Here is a 23,751-nt window from a genome sequence, read left to right as displayed (position 1 = left end):
TCCAGGCAAGCAACAGGCATTATGTGAGTTAAAGGACACATCCCACAGGCAAAAATACTCTTAAGAGTATATGAAGTAAGGGCAGGGAGGGGCATGATGTGAAGAAGAGTCCTGAGGGACAGACAGAGGCTGGGAGGGCCATATTTTGTCCCCAGGCCACATAGAGTTACCATATGTCCTCTTTTTTCCAGAACACACCCTCTTTTTCAGGATTAAAATTTCTGTCCAGGTGGATTTATTTTAAAAAATTGGCAAAATGCCCTGGGTGTTGTTGTTGTTTGTTTACAGTCACCCAAGAGGTGTTTTTTTTAAATGAAAACAATTTTAAAATTCTGATGTGTCACGCTCCCACCCGTGCCGTTTTTCATTAATGGAATGTACATTAATTGAAACAGTTTTCTAAATTGTTCTGTGCACACTTACATTCACAAAAACGTTAACATCCCAAATACTATCATGTGGCAAGTGAGGAAGCGAAATACGTATTATTATTGTTTTGTTGTTGAAAGTTAAGAACGTTGCTACAATATACCACAGCTTCTACAGCCTACGTATAGCAGGGGTAATTTAACATGAGAGTCGTCGTAGCGATCCATAGCTAAAAGTCGTCAAATGTGTCCTTTTTTTTGCTTTTCAAAATACGGCAACCTTAGCTGAGGTTCCCCACCCATGCCATAAATGAAAGGGTTTCACATGAACGCAATGGTGAGGGGGTGTTCTTAGATCCAGCCTTCTGCCTGCTACATATGCAGGTAGCATCCGTAGCGCACTGTGCCTTTCAGTTTTTTTCCTGGTGTCCCAGCTTTGCTCGGGAAGAAATGATCAGGCCACAGTTGTTGTAACATTCAGGGTAGATCACAGTATGTGTGCATTAAACACTTGCTTTGATGCAGATTGGGACGCGGGTGGCGCTGTGGCTTAAACCACAGAACCTAGGGCTTGCCGATTGGAAGGTCGGCGGTTCGAATCCCCGCAACGGGGTGAGCTCCCGTTGTTCGGTCCCAGCTCCTGCCCACCTAGCAGCTCGGAAGCACGTCAAAATTGCAAGTAGATAAATAGGTACGGTACCACTCCAGCGGAAAGGTAAACGGCATTTCTGTGCGCTGCTCTGGTTTGCCAGAAGTGGCTTAGTCATGCTGGCTACATGACCCGGAAGCTGTCTGTGGACAAACGCCAGCTCCCACGGCCTATAGAGCAAGATGGGCCTATAGAGCGAGATGAGCGCGCAACCCCAGAGAATGGACCTAATGGTCAGATGTACCTTTATCTTTACCTTGATGCAGATTGCTAACAGGAGCTGACCTTCAATGCTTCAAACGGGGCATAAGTTATCCAAAGGACCATCTTCTTTCACATGGTCACCAATTCAGTTTCTGCCCAGCAGCCTTTTTCTGTGCCTCTGCCTTCTGAGCAGAAGTGGTTGCCTTTGCAATGTCCATGCTATGGGAGCTCTTTCCCTCCCTCCGTAGGTTTTCCTGGAGTAGTTGCTTTTATCGTTTAGGTGCCAGGTGGAGGGTATCCTATTCTGCCTCCTCATGATTTTTAATTGTACTGCAGTCTAAAATTATTTGCATATGCTAGCTTTTGCTATTTTGACCTGAGTTCTTTTGGGGTTTAAATGTTCTGGTGAATTTCTTACGTTGCTTTTATAAGCCAACTTGAAGATGTTTGCACCACAAGTGGGGTGTAAATCCTACCAACGAATAAATCGCAGTTGCCAGCTATTTTAGTTGTTCGCATCTAGGTAATTTTGGACCACGGGCTTAATGGTCTTGTAGTGGACAGGGTGGGGGACAGCTCCCTATTAACATCCCCCCCCCGCTCCATTCTTCACAACTCCTTCTACGTTCCTGATGTTCTAGATGAGCATGGGGGTCAGATCCAGCCCAATCGCCTTCTCAATCCGGCCCACGGACGGTCCGGGAATCAGTGTGTTTTTACATGAGTAGAATGTGCCCTTTTATTTAAAATGCATCTCTGGGTTATTTGTGGGGCATAGGAATTCATTTTTTTCTCAAAATATAGTCCAGCCCCCCACAAAGTATGAGGGACGGTGGATCAGCTCCCTGCTGAAAATGTTTGCTGACCCCTGTTCTAGAGGAGCTGGGAAGTGTCTTAAAAGTCAATTTTCTTTTGTTTTTGTTTTTAAATGCGGATTCACATTTTCAGCTTAAATCATGACTGCATTAATAAACTGGAGTTTGCTTTGGTTGCCCCTGGTGCTAAATGTATTTACTGGGAAGCAAGCCTCATTTTGTTGTAGAAAAGGAAAATACTGGTAGGTAGAATTCAATGTTGAGCTGAGGTGATCGTTCTGCCAGTGCAGCTATAGATAGATAGATGATAGATAGATAGATATTCTTAGAGCAAATGGTTTGCCAGAGTCTATTGGTTCCTTCCTGTGGGCTTAGCTGCACAGCCACCAAAAATGTTTCCTAACTGCATTTCTTGAATTCAAATTCCATTTGAAACACAGAAAAGAGAGTTGATTGTTAAACATTGATTGTGGAGTTATATGGTATCCTTATCCTTAGTCAACGGTATATGACTAAGGAAGGTTTAGATCAGCGTTTCTCAACTACTGTTCCGCGGCACACTAGTGTGCCGCGAGACGCTGGCTGGTGTGCCGCGATGTGCGGCGACGAGAAGGGCGATTTGCATTGTCACATGCCTGGCGGCCGCCAATATACAACACTGACCCGCCAGAAAGCAATATTTCTCCTCCTCTTTCCCAAAGCTCAATGCAAACGAGCCTGGCGGCCGCCAATACACAACGCTGACCCGCCGGAAAGCAATATTTGGCAAGTGTTTCTTACAGTCATAATTATAATATAGGGCGGCACAGAGTTAAATTTTTTAACCTTTTTAATGGTGGTGTGCCTCGTGATTTTTTTCATGGAACAAGTGTGCCGTGGCCCAAAAAAGGTTGAGAAACACTGGTTTAGATCAAGAATTCCTAACTGAAAAAAAGAAACCAATTCGGTTCATGCACAGAAATAACATCCCCCCCCTCATTTGGCAATGTGCTAATGCCAATTCATAAACCAGAGGGCTTTTATTCTCAGCATCCCTCAAATTTATAATCCAGGTGCCAAATGGATTTAACAGCTGATATCAAAATGGGAGCAAATTACTGTGAGTTGGGATTTTGAAGTTGCTGTGAAAATTATAATATGAAGCGACAAGACAAAGGTTGGAGACTTTTTAAAAAATCATTAGTAATAGCAGGTTGCCATCTGTTTTTCTCTGCTCAGCTAAACAGTGATAAAAAAATGTGTGTTTGTGTGTGTGAGAGAGAGAAGGAATAGAAATTAGATTGCCGATCTCTCCACCTCCAGTTAAACTAGCTGCACTGCTTTGCATGCACTAGCTCAAATTAAAAAAAAAACTAAAAAACTGTCAACCAGTTTTTTTTAATTAAAAAAAGGCAGTGAGAGGAACTGATGGAAATGTATAAGCAAACACAGGATCTATAACACTACATCGGCATGTTTGCTGTGTCATAGAAAGGGGCGGCTGCTTCAGGGATCCTTTGTTGTATAAACAGAACAAGTTTCTAGCCCTCTTGATAATTAAATCCAAACATGAGAATGGGGAGGCAGTTGAGAAGAGGTTGGGTGTTTGCTTCATGGTTCCATTGGTCTCTTATGCCTGTCCGTGTAGTAGAGGCAATAGGGGGCTATATCTATATTCGGTATAAGGCAGTCAGTCAGCTTCTTCTATGACGAGGTGGTGCTAATGGCACAGGAGCAGGTCAGCTGGCAATCCTGTGTATGCAATAATTTATACAGATGAATGATAAGGATTAGCGGAATACCCGGGCTGCAGGAATGCCAGACGGCTGCAGTTGTTCTCAAATTAAGCAACCTTACACCCCCACCCCCAATCCCTCCCGCGTCACCCGGCCCCTTCTAAAGGAAAACCCTCGCATAAGCCAGAGGCATAACCGCCTCGGACGCCTCGCCGCTGGCGCATTGACCCATGCGCTCCGCAACGCGTCATTCTCCCTATGTAAACAAGAGGGCGGGGCTATGCGAAATGAGATCCCGCCCTTTCTCGAAACTCCAAGCGCGACTCCCACGCGAGGTGCATAACTCCAAAAACGGCCGCGGAGCTGTGGCGGCGGCGTGGGGGAGCTTTGGGAACTTCCTCGTAATAAATCACTTTGGGCCGGGTCCCCCCCACCCCGAGCTTTGGCGCAAGGTGGAAAAGAGGAGGAAGGGAAGGGGGGAAAGAAAGACCGAGCCTGTGGGCTCAGGGACTGGAAGGGCGCGGCGTCCCGTCCCATCCCTCTGATCCTGCAGGCAGGCGCAAATCCTCCCGTTTGCACAGCCAACACGTCCGCATCTTGGAGGAATCCCGGGCGCGACGTGCCCAGCGCCGCTCCAGGAAGGAGGAAGACACTCCGCTCGCTCCCAACAGGCCGCCCCCAGCCTGAGCGGGGGACCCACGTGCTCTTCTAGACCCGCAGCCGGCTCGGCGCGCAGTTTCTAGCTAGGTTGCAAAGCTCACCGTCATTTCTGCTCTGCCCTGGCAAGGAGCCGATCGCTGCTCTCTCTCCCTCTCCACCGCTCGAGGTAGAGTTGCCGCTGGATCCACTGAGTTGGCTTCCCAGTCACCAGCTCCTGAGTAAACCGCGCTGGAGACGCCGACAACGCCGAGCAGCGACGCTTCTTCTGCGCCACCGTCCCACGAAGAGGGGTCTGGCGGCTTGCCGAAGGTGGGCGATCCTGGGCTTGGCGAGAATCGTCCTAAGGCGACCTCCCTTGGCAAGGTCACCCGAGGGGAAGAAGAAGGCGTTCTTCTTCGCAGCACGCGCGCCCTCGCCGTCTCTTCGGAAAGCGCCAAGACGACGCGGGCGTGACGAAGCGGCTGGCCCAGGGCGCGTGGACGCGGGCTCCTACTACCCCTAAGCGGTCGGCGCCGTCGTGGCGCGTTCCCCACGCGTTTCGGCCGCAGAGCTTTCCCGCGAAGTTGTGGTCCTGCGGCGCGCCAGCTTCCCCCGCTTTTCCTCCCTTTGCAGGCTCATCTGGGCTTGCAACGCGAGGGGGAATCCTCGGGCCGCTCTGGTGCCAGGCAAGCTCCACCGACCTGCCGCTGGATCGCGACTTTTCTTGCTCCTGCAAGCATCGCCCCCCAACAAAAAAACCCACCACCACCACGCATGAAACCCTTTGGTGCTCGATGGTTTTAATCCCGCAGGATTTGCAAGCCGGGAGAGGGTTTCCTCCGGCCTCATGAGGAAGCAGCAGCAGGGAAGCCCCCCACTTCCATGACAAGGAGGAGGCACCTCTCCTCCATCCGCGGGATGAGCGCGATGTCTGCGACGTTGCCACAGAAGAAGGGCAGGCGCCTCCCCGCGTGGCGCGGCGCGGCTCCTAGTGGGACTAAGGCGGCGGCGGCAGCAGCCGGAGCTCAATGACGAAAAGGGGCTGAGGAAGAGTAACCGGGAGGGCTCGCGGGTGAGCGCTCACCTCGCGTGGACTAGCAGGGCAGGAGGCGCAAAAGTTTGGCCAAGTTTAGGGCGCGCGCCTAAAAGGTTTCCAAAGGTCCGGCTCCCCCACTCCCTTGGCCTGTGCAGTTGGATCGAAGCCACATCAGCACCAGCATGCCAGCTGGAGGACGCCTCTCGTCTCTCGAGGGATATTTCCCTTAAGGGGGGGGGGGAATTCTACCCACGCAACGACACCCACCCGGTCTCTGGCTGCAGGAGCCAGCATGGAAGAGGAAGGGGCCAGGCTGCATAGGCGGCTTTGAAAGTTTGCCAAACACCTCCGAGGTTGCTTTGCTTCCTCCAGCCCCCCTCCCCTCGCCGAAAGAGGAGCGACTGAGAGGAAGGGCAGAGAGAGGGGGGCAGATCGGGGGGGTCGACCGGGGAGTTGGCTACTTCCAAGCATGGGAGACAGGTTGCCGGAGCCAAGCCGTGCAAACCCTTCTCCCGCGGTGGCCGCCTGCTCAGAAGCAGAAGCGATCGAGGTCCTGGAATCCGAGGATGTCCTGCCTATGGCTACGGAGGACGTGAGTTTCATTTGATGTCTCTCTCCCCTCCCCGCTCCCCCTCCGTTCCCAGTTGACTTTAATCGGATCAAGCTATTTAAAAATAAACTTTGGAATTAAAGGGAGGGGAAGTTTGATTCTTTCTAGGAAGAGAAAGTGGGAAGAAAATGAGGTTTCCCCCCATTGGGGTTCCCAAAGTGGCCCCTCTGCAGCAAGATCCTGGGCCTGTTTACACAGGAGTAAGCCCCTCTCACTTGAGTGGGGGTTACTTCTAGGTAGGTGTGCATAGGATGGAGCCTGAATAGATTTCCTTTTTAACCAGTGGGTGAGCTCAGTGTGATTCTGCATATTATATGTACTCCTATACAGATAGCTGTATGTATAGGTGTCGTAATCATTCCACATCCCACCCCCACAAAGCAGACAGCACAGCAAGTTTTTTTCTTGGACCAAATTAAAAGCATTTTCTCCCTTTCCGCAAAATGTTGTGTGTTAGTTTGCACCAGCATAGAAAGGGGTAACGGGTTGGCGATACACCCCAAACTGCTCTGCAAACGGGATGAGCTCCTGCCAGGAGCTGTTGTTGCCCTGGGTGAGAAACCGAATGAAAATGTGCCATGAAGGCAAAGGAATATTAACCCTGCTGTGATTTCAATAGGCAGCTGCTACAAAGCACATTGGATAACCTTGGGCGGGTGACCAACCCTACCTTGCAGGGTTGGTGTGAGAATAAAATGGGATAGTTCCCCCGAGTTGCTTGGAGGAATGGTTTGATACAGATGCAAAATAATCAGGGGTATCTCACAGAGACAATGAAAAGAAAAGAAACCCACATGTTGCTCACCCTTACTTTGGTGCTGGATGGTTACTCCTAGGGCAGATCCACACCATCGTTTAAAGCATATTCAATGGTGGCGCTGTGGTTAAACCACTGAGCCTAGGGCTTGCTGATCAGAAGGTCGGCGGTTCGAATCCCTGTGACGGGGTGAGCTCCCGTTGCTCGGTCCCAGCTCCTGCCAACCTAGCAGTTTGAAAGCACGTCAAAATGCAAGTAGATAAATAGGGACCGCTACAGCGGGAAGGTAAACGGCGTTTCCATGTGCTGCTCTGGTTTGCCAGAAGCGGCTTTGTCATGCTGGCCACATGACCTGGAAGCTATACGCCGGCTCCCTCGGCCAATAATGCGGGATGAGCGCGCAACCCCAGAGTCGGTCACAACTGGACCTAATGGTCAGGGGTCCCTTTACCTTTACCTTTAATGTCTATTTAAAGCACATGACTTCCCTCCAAAATTAAGGCAAATGTAGTTTGTTAACGATGCTGGAAATGGTAACTCTGTGAAGGAGAAACTGCACTTCCCAGGGTTCTTTGGGGGGAAGTCATGTGCATTAAATGTGCACTGAATATGCTTTATTATATGCATGGTGTAGATCTGCCCCCTCCTTGCTATTACTGCCTCCTTCCTGCTGTCAAATCATGACTTCCTGCTGAATAATGCAGTGGTACATAAGTGCCCCCAACCTGCCAGCCATGTCCAGATGTAGCTGTGGACATGTGGTGAGTAATTTGTGCTAATGCACAATGTCATCTGCAAGAGCTTTAGTGTACATTTGAACAAACGCTGTGTGCTCAGCGGATCCCTCACGCTCTTCCCATGCAATGCTTTACTGTTTGCTGCAAGCTTTTCATATTGGTTTGTTGTCATCCCTCCCCACATGTGGAACCTTCAGTCATTCAGAAATCATTACTGGCACTAATATCATCTTGGGGGGATAAGAAAATAAATGCAATGAGATTTCAAAGAAATTACTCTTCTTCCTAGTCGTTTGAGGCGATTTTGCAGCAAAGCACATTTTGCTCTGAATCCCACAGCCGGTTTGGGATGTGACCACACATGTACTTTCATTTTCATTAAGTGTGTACTCAGTACTTTCAATGTGAACCTCCAGCCTTCCTAAGCAGCCTAACTTAGTTGTAAGCCTTAATCTCTAAAGATTCTTAAACAGTGAACCTTATTAGTTACCAAGTATTTCCCTGAGAATGCATCTTCCCCCCCCATTTCATCTCCAGCTGACGGTTGGCGGAAGATTTAGGGGTGCTTTATATTGCTCTTAACCCGCAACTGCTGCAAGATTAATCACTGAATGGCAACCAGAGTGCTTGGGTCTCTGGGCTGGCACATTCTGCTATCTAAGCACTTTTAGAGCAAATAGTCCTGTGACAGTGAGCGATTCCCCGAGAGCGATTTCCTCCTGTTGGTTTTCTAATTCATCCTATTATTTGATTGTATTTGTTTCCCCTCTGAAGATTTCCTGGTGCAAAAGCAACCCACGTATTCAAGCTGCTGGTGCTTGAATAAAGCACAGGAGAGCCCTCGCCATAATTCAGAATGTTTCTAGTGGTTATTAGCAGGCAGAAACCTCCATATTCCCTAGCAACTTTCCTGGCAGAATTAGAGGGGCTGGAATGCAGCTGAGGACCATTTAGTCCAGGGATGAGGAGCCTGTTGCCCTCCAGATGCAAGTCCCATTGTCTTTGAGCATTGGGCATGCTGGCTGGGCCTAATGGGAGTTGGGAGTCCAACAGCCTTTGGTGATCTACACAGGTTCCCCATCCTTCCACTAGCCCTATGTTCCAGGTGTTCTTTCAAAAACTTATCAGGAGTTCCTATTGAGGAGACCAGTAATGGCTGAAAGAACAGCTTGGTCGCCACTATCTTTCTCTGCAATGTGCAGCCAGTCCAGAGCTGTCTTCTAAGATGCAAGTCCCATTGAGTTCATTGGGGTTATCCACTGGCAAGTTCAGTACTCAGCCTTAGTTTCAGACTTGCATAACTGGTTTGAGTCGCTCACAGAAGTAGGGCAACTCTTGTGGCATCTCCTAAAAACCTTGGGAATTGTAGTTGAGCCAGTTCTTTGTGAAAGGTCTGCAGCTATCTTATAGAACTACAGTTCCCAGAGTCCCTTGGTCAGGAGCTGTGGCTGTTACGAAGTTTGTAGCCATTGGTGCAGTACAGCTAAGACAGTAGCGTAGATGTCCTCTGAGAATTCTCATGCAATGCCAAACACACACACAAATCTTTTGTGACCCCTGCGGATCTGACACTGAAATCTGAATCCATTCCATCTTTCCTAATCCTGTGCTGAATGGAAATGATGGCTCTCATTGCATCAGGTGAGACTTGCCACCAGGAAGGCCATGACTAGTACGTATGACAACTTCCTGTGCTGTCCATTTGTTCCTTGGTCCCTGAATCAGGGATGGACAACCTCTGTCCCTCCATATATTGCTGGACAACAGCTCACATCATCTCTGGCTGTGGTGTTTGGAGCTGATGGGTGTTAGGGTCCAACAGCAAATGAAGGGCAACAGGTTCCCCATCAATGCACTAAATACATAAAGTAGTAATGTGAGAAACGTCCTCCACCCCTGAAACTCTGGGATACTTTCTCCTCCTCCTGCTCCTACGTGTGAAATTTCTACTCTCGCACCTTGCGAGAAAAGAAATCTGTTCTTGCAATCCCTGCCTTGATTGTTTGTGCGTTGTGTTACAGTGGTCGTGCATAAACCCAGTGAGTAGCTGACTCCTACTTTTTAAATAAAATAAATGTGCAACTTGTTGGTATCTTCTGTTAGTGTTTTTAGCGAGCTTGAGGCAAGAGTGCCAAAGAGTAGGGTAGACAAATCCACTTGCTGTTTCTTGCCGACTTCCTATCCATGCGTCCCATTACTTCCTGCTTTATAGAACCATAGAGTTGGAAGGAACCAAAGTCCATCTACTCCAACCTGCTGCCCAAAGGCAAAGCTGCCAAGCCACCAACCCCCCACAGATCAACCTTTGCTGTCCAGGACACAGTGTGACTCAATCAGAGGGCAGAAGCATGTGAGAAAGGTACGTGCAGAGGACGTAGCTCGGAGCAAAGTAGTGCTTCCAAATGTAGCGACGATACCGATGTGTGTTTTCTCATGCCGAGTGACATATTGACTTGTCTGGTGAGATGTGGAGTTGTTGGGGAGGCAAGGGGGAAAGGCTGCGGCAAGATCCTGTCACGGCACGATGTGGCCCCCATTCGCCTGTCGGGCAGTTTCATCGTGAGTAGACGGGTGGCAGTCAATGTCAATGGTATCTCGTAGCTCCTGGGCACCTTCCGCATGGGGCGAACCCATTGGGTAGGCTTACACCTGTACTCCTTTGTGGATGGGTGTCAGCACAGAGACATGAAGCGTGAGTGCCGGCAGGACTAGGACCAAAGTTGCACTAAGTTCTGGAGAACGTCAACAGGAGGAGAACCTCCAGAGGCAAATATCAATGGCGTGTCATTTGAAGGGAGGGGAAGCCGAGCTAGAATGAGGGTGCTGAAGGGCATGCTGGCAGATTGGGAGGAGGAAAGCGTGGAGGGAGGAGGCAGGTGGGATCAAAACCAAAGCAGAGGTGATGCTTGGCTGTTGCTCATGTAAGGATTCAGGTCTGACCTGGAAGTATATATAACCAGGCAAGGCAAGAAGGAACCAATGAGCAGTCTAGAGTGGGTGGGAGTGGGAGGAGCTGTGTTAGGATAATGCCCCTTCTTCCTCCACTAGCACACTAGTTACTAGTGCGCCAACATGAACGCCCTTGGTGTGTCATGGCTGGATGCCGAGGAGTGGTGGGAGGCACTGGGAGAGGGGAAACCCATGGGGAAGAAAGCTCAGAGCCTGGAGATTGGTGGTGGGACGACGATGCAAGGTATGCTTAATGCTGTAGCGCCATTTCTGCAGGGGCTGCCCATCCCGTTTCATCGCCTGAAGCGCCACTGCCCAAGTGCAGCTGTGGTGGCGGCGGCGGCTTCTGGGTTCTGGAAAGATCTTGCCGAAAGCTCCCGCTTCTCTGGTGGTGGAAGAAGCGAGGAGAAGCTGCTGTGGCTTCTGATACCCAGAAACTGCTATCACTTGTTCTCTTGCAGCCGCAGCAGCAGACGGCAGTGCATTGAGGGTTTGATCATGCCCTTCCCGCCCCGCCCCCCCCCTGTGGCTCTTGCTGCTGAAACAGACTGCTTCCTCTTGCCTCATTAAAAGGCTGTCCCTGCATTTCTGGCTATAAAACCAAAACTAAGCAGGAGAAAGAGGGAACCAAAGCACCTGAAGAACCCCAACCCCCTCCCATTTTTTGAAAAAGGACAAGGACTTTGGGGAAGGGTCAACAGGCATGTGGGGCAAGTTTTGTGCTGAGCCCAGAGAAAAACGGCTTGGGCGCATAGCTGTCAACCCTCCCTTTTTTTTGTGGGGAACTCCCTTATTCCAAGCCACAGCTGTCAACCTTATCTTTTTTTGCTGGAAATTCCCTTATTCCAGCGCCGTTTCCCGCTGCTATCCTGGATTGTTAGATATACCGTAGACCAGGCATAGGCAACCTTGGCTCTCCAGATGTTTTGGAACTACAACTCCCATGATGCCTAGCTAACAGGGCCAGTGGTCAGGGATCATGGGAGTTGCAGTTCCAAAACATCTGGAGAGCCAAGGTTGCCTATGACTGTCCCTGGGACAGGTGAGGCTGCTGATCCCTTATTTTCAAATCCGAAAGTTGACAGCTATGCTTGGGCGCTGGTTGTAAGCTCTTCCAGTTGCATCTCTCTCTCTCTGCAGGGTGAGATCCATGTGGAGCCCAGAATCCAAACTTAAAAGAGAATGTGCTGATTGGGGAAAGGAGCCTTTGTACCAGACCACAGGGGGAAGTATCAGATTCCTTAGTGCTTGTAACCCCCTTCTTAATATTTAAATACATTCGTCTTGCTGGATTTCTTTCCCAGGGAGTAATAATAAACCTGATATTATTACCTGGGAAAGCTATGTTTAACAATACATGTAATTAGAGAAGAGAAGCCACATTTAATATTACACAAGAGACCGGAACCGCTCTTTCAGAAGCAAACAGGCTTTTAAACCTCCATAATTATAGCCCCCCCCCCAAAAGTCTAGCATTTAAAATGCCTTAGATCTTGTTTTTAACTCCTTCTTGGGCCAGCATAGGTGGGTATGTGTCTCTCTTCTTCTGTGAAACTATTAAAAGCAAGGGACTCTACAGCTGATTATAGAATTAAGTTATGAACTGGGCTGGTTCTACAAAACACTCACCATTAGGGTTGCCAACTGACCACGAGGAATTCGCCAGATCTGCTGTTGTCCCTTGTAACAGCAGCTTTATCTGCAGAAATCAACATGTGAAGATTGTTGTTGTTTCGCAGCATGTGGATGCACATCCCCCCCCCTCTCGCTAATATCTGCAGATCTAACATCTGCTCAAGGCCCACAGCAGCAGAGGCTGGTTGAATACACTTGTTGATCTTCAGCTTGTGGGTCGTCCCTGAATCTTAGGTGGCTGTTCAGTTTTAAAAACAGCAGGGTGGGTTCTGGCAGGTGCATTCCTCCCCCCACCCCCGCTTGCCCTGCCTCTTCTGATTAGCAATCTGTACCTGTGGAAATCCCCTCTTCAGCTGTGGGTGGTGCAAGAGCCCCGTTTCCCTTGGCACCTGTTCATTCTAGGGGGAAAAGGAGAAGGAGGGTCATAGGCAGACATTAACATTAGATTGGGTCCCACATTGCTGGTTGGGTGTCTTGGGTTGAAGGTGACTTACAAGAGTTTAACAGCTGCAAAAGGCGCTTGTATGATTTGCCAAATCAGGTTCATACCATTGAGGTCTAACTGAAGAGATGTGTATCTTGTAGCAGCAGTGGGCGGCAGCACATACACACCAAGAGGGAAACCAGAGCACCCCGCTGCAAAGGAAGGCTCGGCTGCCAGGGCTATGGCATCACTGTCTGGTGGCATCTGGAGTTGCATTAAACAAAAGCGTTGATCGAATGTTAACTCTGAATCACTAGGCAGATTTGCTGTGACAAGTGGGAGTTTTTATATAAAGGAATATTCACTCAGGCAAGAGCTCGATTGTTTCTGTGGGAATCCAGGGAGTTAGCGCACAAAAGCTGAGCTCTTTAATAGAACAGTTTGCCGAGGTGAACCTGCCATGCATTTTTAGGTTTGATTGGCTGGTGTTATGCAATCTGCTCTAACCGGAGGTTGTCAGGAGTCCACGGCCTGGTGGTCTTTATAATGTACAGTGGGTTTTTTTTTTTAAAAAAAACTGCTAGTTTAGAATCATAGAGTTGGAAGAGACCACAAGGGCCATCCAGTCCAACCTCCTGCCAAGCAGGAAACGCCACCAAAGCATTCCTGACAGATGGCTGTCAAGCCTCCGCTTAAAGACCTCCAAAGAAGGAGACTCTACCACACTCCTTATCGACTCAGGCTCAACCAAGCCAAGAAACTGCAAACCAAGGCTTATGCCCTAACAGACATGCCGTGTGATGCAATGTCATAAATTGCACTTAGTTATGACTTCCCATCCACCTGCGCTTGTTCCTTGGTCTTTCAGGTGCGCATCCATATGAGAAGTGTGGCTCCTTCCTCAGAGCAAGGCATTCTGGGTAAGGTGGGCCTAGGAGAGTGCCGGTACTGCTGCTGCTTTGTCATGGTGGCTAGAAAACCAATTTTAAAGAGTTTTGAAAGCTTATAAAGTTACTTTTAACATATTTTTTATATATATGTAAAAAAGAAGATTTTCTAGCCAGTAGTGCAGGCATATTCCTTGGCCACCTTTCCCGGAGTGCCTCATTCTGTGAGGAGATCTGTCATCTCCTTGGCAGTCCCCTCCAAATGCTATGGAGTTTCTTGCAAATAGGAGGCGCTGCTGGTCTCCTCCCTCCCTTGATTTTGATGTGGTTCTTTATTTCGGCCTTGTTCCTGATGTAGATCTTCACTTAACCGTTCTTTCCCAGTTGGGGGGTGGGGGCGGCACTACTTCGTGGTTTGCCTCAGGTGCCAAAATGTCTTGGGCCGGCCCTGTGTTGACAGTCTTGTCATCCACAAATTTGTCTCCTTTTAAAGGCAAGTTGGTGGCCATCGCTGCCTCTTGTGGTAGCGAATGCCATAGTTTAACTATGCACTGTGCGAAGATACGCTACACTTTATTTTGTCCAACGTTCATGGTGTCTATATGTTTTAGTGCTGTGTGTGAGAGAATTTTTTTCTCTTTCCACTTTCTGCGTGCTATACATAACTTTATAAACTCCTGTCATGCCACCTCTCACTTGTCTCTCCCCCCACCAAGCTTAAAAAGTCCCAAATGTGGTAAGCTTTCCTCATGGGGAGCTGCTCCACCCCCTTGATAATTTTTGTTGCCCCTTTTCTAACCTCCTACGACTCTACAAGATCCATTTTGAGGTGAGGCAGCTGGAACTCTGCACAGCTTTTAAGATGCATTAGACTTGTATAAAGCCATTATGATATTGGCAGTTTTTCTTCTGTATTTTAGATCTTCTTGTGGTTTATGTGGAAATTGTTGAGTTGTGAATAAATAAATAAACAAATAAACAAATAAATAAATTTCTACCCCCGCCCATCTGGCTGAGTTTTCCCAGCCACTCTGGGTGGCTCCCAACAAAATATTAAAAACATGATAAAACACCAAACTTTAAAAACTTCCCAAAAAAGGGCTGCCTTCAGATGTCTTCTAAAAGTCAGATAGTTGTTTATTTCCTTGTCATCTGATGGGAGGGCGCCACTACCGAGAAGGCCCTCTGCCTGGTTCCCTGTAACGTCACTTCTCGCAGTGAGGCAACTGCCAGAAGTCCCTCGGAGCTGGACCTCAGTGCCTGGGCTGAACGATTGGGGTGGACCACGATGGTTTAGGACTACTTTTGTTATGTCGCAGTTATGTATTTTTCCCCTTCATGTTGTAAACCACCTTGTGCATGGTTTCAACTGTGGAAAGGTGGCCTATAAATAAAATTATGTATGCATATATGTATGTATGTATGTACCATCCAGATGTTTGGGGGCTACAACTTCCATCAGCCCTAACCAGCATGGCCAATGGTTAGGGATGATGGAAGTTGTAGTATAGCAACATCTGAGCTGCACCAGAGAGGGCTGCTCTACAGAGTGTTGTGCAATCAAACATAACTTCCAAATATCGGTGACGAGGTGTTCAGTGTGGAGGAAATGGCGGCCTCTATTTGACATCTGTGATGACAAGGGGGTTTGTGCCTCTGGCGTGGTCATAACTCTTCAGAGCAGCCCACTCTCCAAGGCAGGACCAGACTCCAGGACTTCAGTTTCCTATATTCTCCATTTGATTCCCTGTCTCTCTAAAAAAATAAAATACGTTTCTGAAATGGATGTACATTTCTGTGCTCTTACACTTTTCTTCCTCTTTTCCCCTCTTCTTTCTTTTATGCATTGCCTCTTCCCTCTCTCAGCACTGGAAAGCTCTGTTTGATCAGGTATGTGAATAATTCAGATTATTATTTTTTGCTCTAACACCAACAATGGAGACCCCGTGAGTTTGTTCAGTGGGGGAATCTTTTGTAACATGTAGCTTATGTGCCGTTTGTGTGGCACTGATTTGGTTGCAGTCATGCTTGGCAAGTATTACCCCCCAACTCTCGGGTTCTGATGCCTGTTGTACTGTATCTTTGTACACTTTCCTTTAAATTCTTACCCTTATCAATGGATGACCCAAAGGGACATGGGTGGTGCTGTGGTCTAAACCACTGAGCCTCTTGGGCTTGCTCATCAGAAGGTTGGCGGTTCGAATCCGCACGGCGGGGTGAGCTCCTGTTGCTCTGTCCCAGGTCCTGCCAACCTACGGTAGCAGTTCAAAAGCACACCAGTGCAAGTAGATAAATAGGTATTGCTGCAGTGGCAAGGTAAACTGCATTTCTGCGTGCTGTGGCTTCCGTCACGGTGTTCCATTGTGCCAGAAGCAGTTTAGTCATGACCCGGAAAGCTGTCTGTGGACAAACACCGTCTCCCTTGGCCTGAAGTGAGATGAGCACCGCACCCCATAGTCACCTTTGACTGGACTTAACCATCAAGGGGTCCTTTACCTTTTACCAATGGATGACCCTTCTTTCCAGGGCTGTGCTGTAAAAAGAAAGGAGCTCAATATGTTTAAAGATGAGTTTCCCCCTTTCTTTAGAAGTTTCATAGCCCTGTTGCTGGTTCAGCTCCTTCATGCTTGCATCAGATTCACAGGTAGAGCACATTGATACTGAATTTCAACTTTTACATTTTAATAACAGATCAAATTATGGGAAAATACCTTGTATGTTACAATGTTACCTTGTGTAAGGTTTAATATCTAATGTTTAAACAATGTATGGGACATATTGATATCGGTCAGTTTCTTAACCCCCAGAGCTTCACTGATTTAGCCTAAGAAACTAGTTGATCACTGAAAAGAATCATATAATTGTTGAATTGGAAGGGACTGTGAGGGTCATCTAGTGCAATAGGCCCAAGGTTGGAAAGACACCTAAAGTGTTAAGATGGTAGGATATAGATATTTTACATGTTTTCTTTGTTTCAGCTGTCTGCAGTAGCACAGATACTGCTGAATTAAGATTCAGTAGTGAATCTCCACTTCTGCCCCTTGCAAAACCAGGGGCTACTTGAATCCAAAAGGTCTCCCCATTCATGCACAAATGAAACATACTGTAGTACAATGATTTTAGTGTGCCGTACATGCACAGCAAACATTCACTGCTGATATGCAGATGTTACCTCTGTGAGAGGGCCCAGCAGATCTGAATTGTGGCAGAGGTTTTAACATGTCTGCTGATGTTGCCCTTTGCTTAATCCTGCTGGTGCAAAGGCTTCCTTTGGCTGTTTTCATAGCAAAGTCAATAATTAAAAAACCGAGAAAAACTAAGCAGGCGGGGGCCGGCTGGTCTCAAAGATCTACTGAAGTCTGTTCACAGTTACGTTGGCAGGCTAGGATTTGTTCCGTAACTTGCATTTTGCTTGTTTGCATTTATATAATTAATGGGATTTTACCTGTGGATCTGAAAACCCATTGCCATTTGTGAGCGTTCAAATGGTGTTTGTAGATATTTTCAAGTTACATGTTCTAAAACACAAATGTGGAAAAAAAGTTAACATTTCAAGGTACAATTTCTTTCCATTTCCCTTTTTATTTCCAGTTTTAGTGACATGTGAAAATACGTAGACATTTTCCTAGAGTTTTGTCTTGGTGGCTCGCTTTTGGCCTGCAACACTCTGTTAAAGTGTCCCGCCCATTTCTGTGTAGGCACAAATACCACTTTAGGCAAGCGAACTGTTATTACTTTGTCTGGCCCTGGAAGAAGGTAGCGTTTTATGAGGCAACATAATAATTTGGTTCCTGTATGTGGTCAGACCGCAAAGCGACTATCTGAGTGGGCTGCCTTGCCAATGAGATGTGCCTCTCATCCCAGAGATGGCTTATTATCATTCCCTAAGTAAGCTCCCTGCCAGTGGTGATGAGTGTCTGTTTATAACCCAGTAAGCTGTGCTCTATATTTAGCCCATAAATCTGGGGTGAGCAACATTCCTCATTGTGTGCAGAATGTATCTGGGGTGGGGTAGGATCATGTAGTTGCATTACTCTAATGACAAGCTCCCGGAGTCCATTCTGTAACACATTGGCATGAATTTACTCCCATCTGTATCAGTTGTTTTATTTGGGGTGGGGGTGGGAGAAGGAAAAGGTGGTTGTTCTGCATGAGTTTGCTTTGCCACTCCGAATTTCCTCTTCTTTTCTTCTGATGGCAGGGCGTTCCACAGGGTGGGCGCCACTACTGAGAAAGCCCTCTGCCTGGTTCCCTGTAACCTGACTTCTCACAGGGAGGGAACCACCAGAAGGGCCCTCGGAGCTGGACCTCAGTGTCCCGGCTGAATGATGGGGTGGAGACGCTCCTTCAGGTATACTGGGGCAAGGTCGTTTCTCCAAGGTAATGGAAAGTATGTCAGTAAGTGAGAGGAAGCTGCCCTACACCAAGTCTGGTCCATTGAGCTCAGTGTGTGATTTGCACTGACTTTCTAAGGTTTCAGAAAGGCAAACATCATGATGATGAAAACAGGGAGGGTCAAAGCTATGCTGCTATTTTTGGAAAGGCACCTGCAAACTGAGTTTGGGGTCTGAATGTGCAAGGCACCTCCTTCCTCCTTCCTTCCTTCCTTCCTTCCTTCCTTCCTTCCTTCCTTCCTTCCTTCCTTCCTTTTTTTCAACCCACTGAGATGTGTAGACTACAGCTGCCTAGTCTGAAGTTCTAAGAGGAACCAGCCGCTTTGCATTTTAACAATTCAGCAGAACTGCTATGTTTGGATGAATGTGTTATCCCTGTTTTCAAAGCCGGAACCTGAGTATAGACACTGCTGGTGAATAACTGGAGCAGGGTGGGGGGGTGGGGAGTACAGGGACAGGTAAGATAGGAGCCTGCTCATGGTAGAGCCACAGAAAAGTAGCTGCGAGGTGGAACAATCCCTGACTCCACACACATACACATACACACACACCAAAATATTATGGGTAAGGGTCTTGTGTGTATGCCTTCATCATGCTGCTGGGGAGTATCTCTGGCAGCAAAGGCATCATGCAAATCTCACCCCTGCCTACTGGGGCAGGAAGGGGACATCCCATGATGCGTATTCTTAAACCAAATCTCTTTCCCTGAACAAAGTGAGACTACCCATTAACCACTGCAAAGATTAAAAGTGGAGTGGGAGTTGGCTTCAAGGGCATGTGCTCTGTGGCACTCATCCTTCAAGCCCATTTCCACCTGATAGTTTTCCTGCCTCGGCAGGTCAGGATCCCCACGCCTGTCTTCTGCCGCCGGAAGTGTTTTCCAGTCTATTGTCGGCAACAGAAACTCCAAGGACCTTAAACCAGTCTTCGCCAACCAGGTGCCCTCCAGACACTTTGGATTTCAACCCCCATGTGGGGATGGTGGGCGTTGTAGTCCAAAACATCTGGAAGGCTGCTCTTCTGTATGTACCGAGGAAAAACAGGTGCCGTTTGAGTTCCGCATCCTATCTATGGTTGCTTTGGAGAGAAGCAGAGGTTTTAGTCCACAGGCATAGGCAACCTTGGCTCTCCAGAAAAAGTACAACTCATTTCCATAGAAACACAGAACCATAGAGTTGGAAAAGACCCTGAGGATCATGTGGTCCAGGCATAGGCACACTCGGCCCTCCAGATGTTTTGGAACTACAATTCCCATGATCCCTAGCTAACAGGGCCAGTGGTCAGGGATCATGGGAGTTGTAGTTCCAAAACATCTGGAGAGCCAAGGTTGCCTATGCCTGTTTTAGTCTCCCTTTTCTCCCCAATTGAGGGGACAGTTTCGCAGCATCTTCTGTTGGCTCCCGTTTGATCTCAAGGAGGCTTCACAACTCATAGGTTTCCAGGTTTCAGTCCCTGGCATCTTCAGGTGGGGATGTAAACCAACAAGGACACCCCTCCTGCCTGAAAACCACTTCCAGAGTAGACAACGCTGGGCTTGATGGACAAATAATTTGACCCTGGTGTAAGGCAGCTTCCTATGATCCAATGGCTCTTCTGTCCCTGGTGAGGATTAGTGCCTGCAGAACTTTCAGCTGCCATCAGGGATATTTCCCATTTGGCACAGGGTGTTTGCATGCATCAGTGATAGCTGGAGATATTTTGGTGGAAGATGGTGTGCTTGATCCCCAATTTTTCTGCAAGGAAAATTCCACTAACTGGTTCATTTTGACCCTACCTGAAATGATGGTATCGCTATTTTGAGGACTTGGATGATGAGAAGACATCATCAGATTCTGCCTAGCTGGAGTGCTATTGCCTTGTTGTCCGTTGGTCCTAACAGTGGCTTCTGTGGCTTCCTAACAGTGGGAGCAAACTTCATATTGAGCAGCTGGGTTGAAATTTGCCCCACTGAAACTATAAAGGCATTTTTAAAAAAGGAAAGAAACTTAGAGCATCAAACCAACTAGTTCCCTAAATGGATACCAGATGGCAGACCTAGAATCCAGCTGCTGCTGTCCCAGATATCTGGGGAGCAACCCCCTGGGTAGGGAAGCAGTCATGAAATAGGGCATCTAAGGATGCACTGCACTCCACTGCCAAAAGGATCATGAAACTGAATTTATGTGGTCTCTGCTTGAAAATGTTAACGCTAAGCAGTGTGATTTGAAGCTGTAGACTCATGTGCAGTCCCAAAGATTGGATGTTTCATGGTTTATGTGCTAGGTTCTTGGCAATGTCTGTCCCAATCCTCAGTTGTTGGGCAGTGAGGTGACTACATTGCAAGAAATGGAAGGTCAAAAATGAGATGAGAGCTTGGTGCAATATACCGCTTAACACTGGCTTGGGACCTGCCAGTACTCAGCTGAAAGGGACTGGGAGGTAATTGAAGTCTCAAAATAATTAGCCCCTCCTGAGATGAGGGGGCAACGTTGAAATTTAATCTATCTCTGGGGTGTTGTTGCCAAGCACAGCTCATGAAAACTGGTCCCCAAGCCTTCCCTGGATTCACAAAGCTTTTATCGCCTATGGGCAAAAGCAGGTGTCTTCGTCCGAGATTTGAGAATCTAAGATAGATGGAAAGCCCACTTCGTTTGGATTGGATAATGGAATATATTGTTTGCTGTAATTAAAAATTTCCTCTTTCCATCTGGTGCGGTTGGGTGCAAGTTTTAACATGTCTTTATCACATTTGTATCTCATTAGAGGAGTCTCATGTACATCTCAAATAAGCATGGCATACATTTGCCTCGCCACCAACCCTCTTATCCTTGCACAACAGTGAGTTAGGTTAGTGATGGACCTAAGCTCAGCCAGTGAGCTTCATGGCTGAGTGAAGATTTGAATCTAGGTTTCCCTGATCCAAATCTACCACTTTATCCAGCACAGTCTAATATTGCCTATTCCGAATAGCAACAACTCTAAGGCTTACCTCTTTCCTGGGCTTGCTGCCTGGTGTCATTTTTAACAACTGGAGACACTGGAGTTCGAACCTGGGACTGTGCTTATGTAAAACATGTGTTACGCTGCTGAATTAGTACAAGGTGGAGCCCATAAGTGCCAAAGATGCTTGAGGGTGACTTTGTTAGCCCTCCTCCTGCTGGGAGTTAGCTCGTGTGGAAGAGTCAGTTTCAACTGGGACTGCTACAGTCCCGCTCTGCCCACCCACAGCAGCTATTTGCTAATCAGTTATGCAAGCCTGAGTTATGTAAAATATATATCAATTAGGTCACCAGTCATTCAATAGCAGGTCATGTTGGACTGAAGTTTGGAAAAACTTTCTGGCAGTAAGAGCTGTTCGGCAGTGGAACAGACTCCCATGAGAGGTGGTGGACTCTCCTTCCTTGGAGGTTTTTTAACAGAAGTTGGATGGCCATCTGTCATGGATGCTTTAGCTGAAATTCCTGCATTGCAGGGGGTTGGACTAGATGACCCTCGGGTTCCCCTCCAACTCTTAAGAGTCTATGATTCTAGGACCTTGGATAGCTCCAAGCAGACAGCCTGCTCTGACAGGCTGCCTTTCCCAGGTTCTGACTTCTTCCTGCCTGACCGATGGAGAGTCTTAAAGAGGCTGGGCTGTGGCCTGGAGCCCAGCACTCTGTTGGAGGCAGCTCCCACCTTCTGCATTGCAAGCCGCATGGATAGCTCAGTTAGTTAGGGCGTGGTGCTGATAGTGCCAAGGTTGCAGGTTCGATCCTTGTATGGGACAGCTGCATATTCCTGCATTGCAGGGGGTTGGACTAGATCAGGCATGTCCAACAGGTAGATCGTGATCTACTGGTAGATCACTGGATGTCTGTGTAGATCACTGGCAGATCACTGGCTCCCCCAAAGAAGCTCAACAACTTTGGGTTGCCAAAAAATCTCAACATTTTGCCCTGAACCCCCCCCCAAAAGGGCCTTCTTCCTCTCTAAAAAGCTCAACAACTTCACCCTGAACCCAAAAAAACAGGGCTTTCCTTCCCCAGAAAAGCTCAACAACTTTCACCTGAACCCCCCCCCCCCAAAAGGGGTGGATCACTGCCAGTTTTTAACTCTGTGAGTAGATCGCAGTCTCTTGGGAGTTGGCCACCCCTGGACTAGATGATCCTCAGGGTCCCTTCTATGAGGCCCTTGGTGTAGAGGTGGGGTCAGTCCCTCTGAGGAATTTGACTTGGGGGTGTTGTCTCAAGCTCAGGAGGCTCCCAGCTGATGGGCTTACGGCCTGGTGTCAGAGCCCAGGTTCAGGTTCAGCACCTCTGTGGCTCATGTTGCTAGTCCTTGTGATCTAGCTGGTGGTCTCTCTTCAGTTCCAGAGTCCCAGAGTCTTGGCTGCTGCTCAGGATGAGGGGCATGACTCTCTCCTGTGGACAGTCCCATGAAATGTTTTCCTGTTTTGTTTTTTTGTTGGTACTGTAATTCTGGATGCACTGACGATAAAGTGATTTTGGTTTGTTTTGCATCTGAGTGTCAGAATGTATTTATACATGTGATCCCACACATAGGATTTTTGTTCCACATCTGCCATCTCTCTTGAGAGTTCAGGTGTGTTCAAGCCATGCTGAGCACTTCACACATTATTCTTGAATTAGAAACTCATTTCCAAGCAAAGCAACCGCATCCCCCCCCCCCGCCCTCACTTTTTAAACTGCTTTCTCTTACTAGCTTGGTTTCTATTTTTGAGGCCTGTTTCTTGTCCAGTTTCAATTTGTATGGTGTCTTTTAGTTTCTGTTTTAAATGCCCCTTGCTTTAACTCTTGTGTGCATTTTCTAGTGGAAACAGGTGTCTGCGAATTGCTTAAGAATGTTCATAGCAGGTTTACAGACAGCTCCCTGTCTGGTTACCTGTGATAAGTATAAAAACACCTCTGGGCAGCCAGAGCGGGACAGCATTTGTAAAATGGTGTTTCAGGTGGTCCCCGTGCCATAAATGCGTAGCACAGACAAATGTAGCCAATAAACCTTTTTTAATGGGACAATACACTCTTATTTGTTTTATTTGCAAAGGTGGCTTGCAGTTAGAAGTCACTATGCCTTCTCCTTTAGAATTGCTGCAAATTGCCATTGCAGGGCATTCCTAACAGAGGTGTGGGGGAGATGGGCATCAGAGCAGGATAGGATGCCCTGTTGACTACTGATCAGCAGGTGTTTCCCAGATTTTGGTGTTGTGCTGGCTCCAGGCTAGCACAGCAGAAGGTCCCCAATTGGGCCTCTCTCCAGCTGAATTCCATACTAGTCCAGCTCCCACTCCATGGCCTCATTCCATCCCCAGAATGCTCCCCCCCACCCCTAAGCTGTTCTTACATTTGCTATCTCATGGGTGTATGAGAAATGGGGTCTTTTTGGCAGACCCAGGGCTGGCACCGGGAGGTAGCAGTGTTTGAAATTAGCCAGGCGCCAGGTGTATTTAGCACCTGGCTTTCAACCACTTGTGACCAAGTGAAGATGCCTGTGCGCCAGGATGGCGCCTGACATCTCCACCATCTGGAGGTGTGTGCTTGGGGATCCTTGGATCCTGACTGTTTTCACACACTAATACCACGTCCTGTAGAATTTTTATATTTTATCTGCACAATCGGAATGAATTTCTGGAACCAAAATATTTTGGGTTTTTTTCCCCTGTGCAGCCTGAGCTCAGTTTGGGAGTGCCCTTGTTGAGGTCTGGAGGACAAGGATAGGCTGTGGGCTAGATCCTACTTTATCTAGCTACTTAGTAGGTCCCTTTTTAAACTCCTTGTCACATGCCTGACTTAACAGTGGTTTGCCATTGCTCCTCACTCCCACTATGAAAATCATCCTTGACAGCAATCTGTTTGCTCAGACCAGCCGCCCTCCACCCCAGCCCCCAGCCCAGAAGCTCCCTACTGCTTAAGTTAGCACCTTGGTTCAGTTCCCTGCCTCTCGGCTGCATTTTTGT

At 47.9% G+C, this 23,751-nt stretch overlaps 1 protein-coding gene across 1 annotated transcript in view; it reads left to right on the top strand.

Annotated features, from left to right (window-relative positions):
* Positions 1 to 5,423: 5,423 nt before the first annotated feature.
* The window catches only part of RHBDL3 (rhomboid like 3), a 129,537-nt gene continuing 111,209 nt past the window's right edge, over positions 5,424 to 23,751 (top strand). Inside the window, exons 1-3 of the mRNA XM_060271999.1 lie at positions 5,424 to 6,018; positions 9,743 to 9,889; positions 15,292 to 15,315. Of these exons, the coding sequence (XP_060127982.1) occupies positions 5,896 to 6,018; positions 9,743 to 9,889; positions 15,292 to 15,315 (294 nt within the window). The 5' untranslated portion in view covers positions 5,424 to 5,895. The remainder of the gene's footprint in view (positions 6,019 to 9,742; positions 9,890 to 15,291; positions 15,316 to 23,751) is intronic.

Source organism: Zootoca vivipara, chromosome 2 (genome assembly GCF_963506605.1).
Source record: "Zootoca vivipara chromosome 2, rZooViv1.1, whole genome shotgun sequence".
Taxonomy (NCBI): domain Eukaryota; kingdom Metazoa; phylum Chordata; class Lepidosauria; order Squamata; family Lacertidae; genus Zootoca; species Zootoca vivipara.
This window is presented reverse-complemented; position numbering and strand designations above follow the sequence as displayed.